Genomic DNA, 6,549 nt, shown 5'->3' on the forward strand with positions numbered 1-6,549 from the left:
CGTCACCTTACCACACCTCCGACGGCTCCACGTCACCGGACAGGTAAACACACCTGTCCTCACTCACATTACATCATCTGTGCCAACCTGGAGTCGTCTGTCCAGTGACACTTTGGCCCCGCCCCCTCCAGGTCAGACGACCTGTCCTTCCACTCCAGTCCCCACCCCCACGAGGCCCAGATGCATGATGGGAAGGATCAGGTGAGTGGTGGAAGTGGTCAGACCCAGTCATTGGACCGCGCCCTCCGACCTGCCTCTGTGGTTGCCACGGCAACCGCCCGCCAGCACTCACTAGGACGCAACCATCATCATCATCACCACCACCCGCCTCCGATAGCAGGCTCAGCCAATCAGAACGGAGCACGGACCAGTGATGCCATGGAGGCCAAGTACACACACACACACACCCACACACTCATATACACACTCTCACACACACACACACACACTCATATACACACTCTCACACTCATATACACACACACACACACACATACATACATACATACACACACACACACTCATATACACACTCACACACACACAGACACTCTCACACACACACACACACTCATATACACACTCTCTCACACACACACACACTCATATACACACTCACACACACTCACACACCTCTCGTCTCTCTTCAGTGACCATCAGATCCCTCCGCCCGCCCCCCCGCCCCCCCCCTCCTCTAATGCCGTCAGCGGGTCAGGTGACGTTCCCCAACAGCTCCACCCACACCGCTGCCATGGCAACCCCGCCTGGTAACCAAGGTAACCACCAACCTCTTTTTTTGTTGCTTGTGTTTTCGGCTCATTGGCGTCCATTACTAACTCCTCCCCCTCCATGTGTTATATTATATATATTACTAACTCCTCCCCCTCCAGATGTTATATTATATATGTTACTAACTCCTCCCCCTCCATGTGTTATATTATATATATTACTAACTCCTCCCCCTCCAGATGTTATATTATATATGTTACTAACTCCTCCCCCTCCAGGTGTTATATTATATATATATATATATTACTAACTCCTCCCCCTCCATGTGTTATATTATATATATTACTAACTCCTCCCCCTCCAGGTGTTATTTTATATATATTACTAACTCCTCCCCCTCCAGGTGTTATTTTATATATATATATTACTAACTCCTCCCCCTCCATGTGTTATATTATATATATTACTAACTCCTCCCCCTCCAGATGTTATATTATATATGTTACTAACTCCTCCCCCTCCAGGTGTTATTTTATATATATATATTACTAACTCCTCCCCCTCCAGGTGTTATATTATGTATATTACTAACTCCTCCCCCTCCAGATGTTATATTATGTATGTTACTAACTCCTCCCCCTCCAGATGTTCTATTATATATGTTACTAACTCCTCCCCTCCAGATGTTACATTATATATATTACTAACTCCTCCCCCTCCAGATGTTATATTATGTATGTCACTAACTCCTCCCACTCCATGTGTTATATTATATATATTCCTAACTCCTCCCCTCCAGATGTTATATTTTATATATTACTAACTCCTCCACCTCCAGATGTTATATTATATATGTTACCAACTCCTCCCACTCCATGTGTTATATTATATATATTACTAACTCCTCCCCCTCCAGGTGTTATATTATATATATATTACTAACTCCTCCCCCTCCAGATGTTATATTACTAACTCCTCCCCCTCCTGATGTTATATTATATATATATTACTTACTCCTCCCCTCCAGATGCTATATTATAAATATTAGTAACTCCTCCCCCTCCAGATGTTATATTATATATGTTACTAACTCCTCCCCTCCAGATGTTATATTATATATATTACCAACTCCTCCCCCTCCAGATGTTATATTATATATATTACTAACTCCTCCCCCTCCAGATGTTATATTATATATATTACTAACTCCTCCCCTCCAGATGTTATATTATATATGTTACTAACCCCTCCCCCCAGATGTTATAATATATATGTTACTAACTCCTCCCCCTCCAGATGTTATTTTATATATGTTACTAACTCCTCCCCCTCCAGAGGTTATATTATATATGTTACTAACTCATCCCACTCCATGTGTTATATTACATATATTACTAACTCCTCCCCTCCAGATGTTATATTTTATATACATTACTAACTCCTCCCCCTCCAGATGTTTTATTATATATATTACTAACTTCTCCCCCTCCAGATGTTACATTATATATATATATTACTAACTCCTCCCCCTCCAGATGTTATATTATATATGTTACTAACTCCTCCCCCTCCAGATGTTATACAATATATGTTCCTATCTCCTCCCCTCCAGATGTTATATTATATATATATTACTAAGTCCTCCCCCTCCAGGTGTTATATTATATATATTACTAACTCCTCCCCCTCCAGGTGTTATATTAAATATATTACTAACTCCTCCCCCTCCAGGTGTTATATATATTACTAACTCCTCCCCTCCAGATGTTATATTATATATATATATTACTAACACCTCCCCCTCCAGGTGTTATATTGTATATGTCACTAACTCCTCCCCCTCCAGATGTTATAGCATATATATTACTAACTCCTCCCCTACAGATGTTATATTACATATATATTACTAACTCCTCCCCCTCCAGGTGTCCTCTCTCAACCCTACAGCCCCTCCCCTCCCCCGTTCTCCCTGGCCACAGAGAGCAGGAAGCCTCCCGGTGGTCCGAACACGCCGGTGAACTACGCCCGCAGCGACCTGCTGGCTGCCATACGCAGAGGTGAGCACCCGTCTCACTGTCAGGTTAGTCCGACACGTGGTGTGACCCGGTTCACTGAGGGTTCTGGTCTCTCCTGGTCTACAGGGATCCAGCTGAGGAAGGTTCAGGAGCAGCGAGAGCAAGAAGAGGCCAAGAAACGAGAACCAACAGGAAACGATGTCGCCACCATTCTGTCACGACGCATCGCTGTAGAGTACAGCGAGTCAGAGGAGGACTCAGAACCAGAGGACCAGGACTGGTCTGACTGAGGAGGATCAGAACCAGAGGACCAGGACTGGTCTGACTGAGGAGACTCAGTTTTGCAGTTTATGCAAATAGATCACGAACATGTGACTTCAGACAAATGTACAAATCCTTTGACTTTGTAGAAATGTGATTCCAGTTCATGTGAATGTGATGTGAAATATAAAGCAGTGACATGTTGAACCAGAATCAGGTGATCGTTTGATGAATATGACTGATACACTGAGCTGCATCTTTTATTCTTATTGTTCCGACTGAAAGTTGAGCTTCAGAAACACAAACAGCTTCAACACTTGACTACGAGGTTAAAGAGTGAAATGTGAGGTTTGCTTGAGGTCCAGGTCAGATGAACAGGATCCTTTTTAAACAGAGACCACCAATGAGGACTGAGAGGAACCACAACAGCAGCAGTCAACATGGAACACGTCATGTGTCATATGTTTGTACAATACAATTCTGTCAACATGTGATACATGAATCCATGTAAATATCTGACTCCATCTTCGTTCTGTTTCTTTGAGACTACTGTGTGACGTTGTTTCGTTAAGGCTTTTATTGTGGCGTTTCCTGTGTTTTATTTTGAAAGGAACCTGGTCTCAGGTGGTCAGCGTAACGTGACAGAAACACAAACGGTAGTAGAGCTTCCGGTATTTAATGTGGAGTAAAAAGTGTATAAATGTGTTAAAACGCCAGTTGAACAGGTAACAAGGTGTTTATTGGTTCATATCTTTGTGAAGATTGAGAGTTAACTTCTACTAGACGTCAGTTAACCGGATGTGTTGTTATCAAAGGAAACGTCACTTTGTAGTTAACGTCACACGTTAGCTTAACGGCTACAGGAAGTTCACCAGCTCACTTTAACATCAACCGCTCGGCTCTTGAGCTGTTTGATTACCGTAGAGATCAGACTACAGGCGCACTGACGGCGGTCCGTCCGCCTCTGTGTTGAGCTTCTCCGGCTCTGAGGAGGACCCGGTGCGGCTAACGGGCTCCCTCTAGCTAACGTGGTAGTACCGGTACTACTACGACTACCAGGGTACTACTACAGTACTCAGTGAGAGCAGCAGTACATCAGTAACTACTGGAGCCTACCTCACCTGTGGAGGGCAGCAGAGATGCGCATTATTTAACGTGAAGAAGAAGAAACTCACTCGGACCGGAAGTGAGTGAGAGCAGCGGGAACAACAGAAGAAGAATTCTGGAGAGACGTGAACGCTTCACTGACCGGTAACGATAAACGGAGCGTTTCTATCTCCGGAGAGCCGCTCCTTTAGTACCGGGTTCTACCAGACCCCATTCAGAGAGCTGCTCCTTTAGTACCGGGTTCTACCAGACCCCATTCAGAGAGCTGCTCCTTTAGTACCGGGTTCTACCAGACCCCATTCAGAGAGCTGCTCCTTTAGTACCGGGTTCTACCAGACCCCATTCAGAGAGCTGCTCCTTTAGTACCGGGTTCTACCAGACCCCATTCAGAGAGCTGCTCCTTTAGTACCGGGTTCTACCAGACCCCATTCAGAGAGCTGCTCCTTTAGTACCGGGTTCTACCAGACCCCATTCAGAGAGCTGCTCCTTTAGTACCGGGTTCTACCAGACCCCATTCAGAGAGATGCTCCTTTAGTACCGGGTTCTACCAGACCCCATTCAGAGAGACGCTCCTTTAGTACCGGGTTCTACCAGACCCCATTCAGAGAGCTGCTCCTTTAGTACCGGGTTCTACCAGACCCCATTCAGAGAGCTGCTCCTTTAGTACCGGGTTCTACCAGACCCCATTCAGAGAGCTGCTCCTTTAGTACCGGGTTCTACCAGACCCCATTCAGAGAGACGCTCCTTTAGTACCGGGTTCTACCAGACCCCATTCAGAGAGACGCTCCTTTAGTACCGGGTTCTACCAGACCCCATTCAGAGAGCTGCTCCTTTAGTACCGGGTTCTACCAGACCCCATTCAGAGAGCTGCTCCTTTAGTACCGGGTTCTTATGTTATTAAGAACCAAACACGTATTGAACGGATGATCACAGTGCATGTTTCTTACTGTAATAAAGGTCAAACATTTATATTAATGTTTATATTAATGAAAGAATAAAACTTATTAAACTCGTGATTTCTTGAACGGTCTAAAGGTGCGCTTGTTTTGCAGACATGTCGCTCCAGGTGCGGTGCTTGTCGTTCCGGCAGCCGTACGCAGGTCTGGTTCTGGACGGGCTGAAGACTGTGGAGAGCCGTTGGAGGCCTCTGCTAGCCCCGCTGGAGAACCAGACCCTGGCGGTCCACATCGCCCAGCGGGACTGGGACCAGGATGAGGACTGGAGGGCGGTGCTGAGCGGCCCGCTGGGGATGAACCGGGTCCAGATACGAGCGCTCCTAGACTCCGGAGAGAGGTTCGGCCGCGGAGTGGTGGCAGGTGAGACTTGTGACGTCAGGTGGGACGGGTATGGAAGCCCGTTACTGTTAACAATTAAATCATTTACATTAAAAAAAATACAAGAACTAAAGAGAAATGATGAGATAAAGGCTTGATGAGACTTTAACACATCAGTCAAAGAAGCAGCTCTACAGGTTACTCTACATTTAATATATAAATGTATGTCGAGTACATTGAAGACTACTTCATTGAGCAGCATCTGGAAACATCTGCTCAGTGTCATGTTACAGGTGGATGCACCTGAAGTATTGCTTTTTATTTTCAGTATCTTTATGGACTTCCATAGACTGACGTCAGTCGATGTGTTTACGAGTTGTCCCTGAAGGCATCATCACCCTCACCTGTGATAACCACACCTCTTTTTAAGGATTGGTGGATGTGGGCGGGACCTGGCTGTGCCCCGCCTCCCTGGAGGAGGAGGAGCGACATCACCTGGAGCGGTTGGCTGTTCTGATTGGTCTGCAGGAGAAACACCTGACTCACCTGTCCAACCCCCGCTGGCTCAGGGGGCCTCTGAGGACCCGGGGGGGTCGGGACCTCTGGACTGTGGAGATCCCCCCCGAGCTGTTACCATGACGACAACGAGACACGTGTATAAATCCTAATAAACTGAGGATGCTAGCCTGTTACCATGTGAAAAGGTCATGTGACCCGACAGGAAGCATCATCATCGTCGTCTGCTGGTGAAACACAAACTTTATTAAACCCAAAAAACAAAAACAGACTCAACACAAATATATCCCTCATCAATAAACAGGGACTGGCCACGCCCCCTCTCTTCTCTGATTGGCTGGCTGACAAAACGTGACGAACTTTAACAAACAGAACTCTTGACGTCATCGTAGGTTCTCTCAAAAAAAAAAATTAACCTTTTGGAAAGGAAGTGATTCACTTAGCCACGCGCTAACCTTTAGCATGTGAAGCTAACATGCTAACACAGGAAAACTACACTGTTAAATTTAGATTTTTAAAACGTCTATTCAACATTAAAATGTTTACTTTGTTTTGCTCTTTATTATTATTTTATTGTTTGATAAACAAGGTTTTCCTGCTGACTTGTTAGCTGCTAGCCCTGCTCATTGAACACAAAGGGTTCGTTA

General features: G+C 45.5%; 1 protein-coding gene and 1 pseudogene across 2 annotated transcripts in view; both read left to right on the top strand.

Moving 5' to 3' along the window:
- LOC306785115 (actin-binding protein WASF3-like) overlaps window positions 1-3,194 on the top strand; it is a 10,934-nt pseudogene extending 7,740 nt beyond the window's left edge. Inside the window, exons 7-11 of the transcript XR_013773174.1 lie at window positions 1-43; window positions 132-389; window positions 651-776; window positions 2,655-2,786; window positions 2,871-3,194. The exon at window positions 1-43 is cut by the window's left edge and continues 82 nt beyond it. The product of XR_013773174.1 is annotated as an actin-binding protein WASF3-like (transcript). The remainder of the gene's footprint in view (window positions 44-131; window positions 390-650; window positions 777-2,654; window positions 2,787-2,870) is intronic.
- Window positions 3,195-3,665: 471 nt separating this feature from the next.
- Window positions 3,666-6,452, top strand: LOC306785229 (protein EOLA1). The gene is made up of 3 exons (XM_079279517.1): window positions 3,666-4,256; window positions 5,165-5,428; window positions 5,817-6,452. The coding sequence occupies exons 2-3, from the start codon at window positions 5,167-5,169 to the stop codon at window positions 6,023-6,025; spliced, it is 471 nt and encodes a 156-aa protein (XP_079135643.1). The 5' UTR covers window positions 3,666-4,256; window positions 5,165-5,166; the 3' UTR covers window positions 6,026-6,452.
- The last annotated feature ends 97 nt before the right edge of the window (window positions 6,453-6,549 follow it).

This window comes from Melanostigma gelatinosum (genome assembly GCF_949748355.1).
Source record: "Melanostigma gelatinosum genome assembly, chromosome: 11".
Lineage (NCBI taxonomy): Eukaryota > Metazoa > Chordata > Actinopteri > Perciformes > Zoarcidae > Melanostigma > Melanostigma gelatinosum.

Bases quoted from the DNA above. Each gene is read 5' to 3' on its own strand.
- LOC306785229 (XM_079279517.1), top strand. From the start codon at position 5,167: ATGTCGCTCCAGGTGCGGTGCTTGTCGTTCCGGCAGCCGTACGCAGGT. The intron at 5,429-5,816 runs GTGAGACTTGTG...CCTCTTTTTAAG, and splicing joins CGGCCGCGGAGTGGTGGCAG to GATTGGTGGATGTGGGCGGG.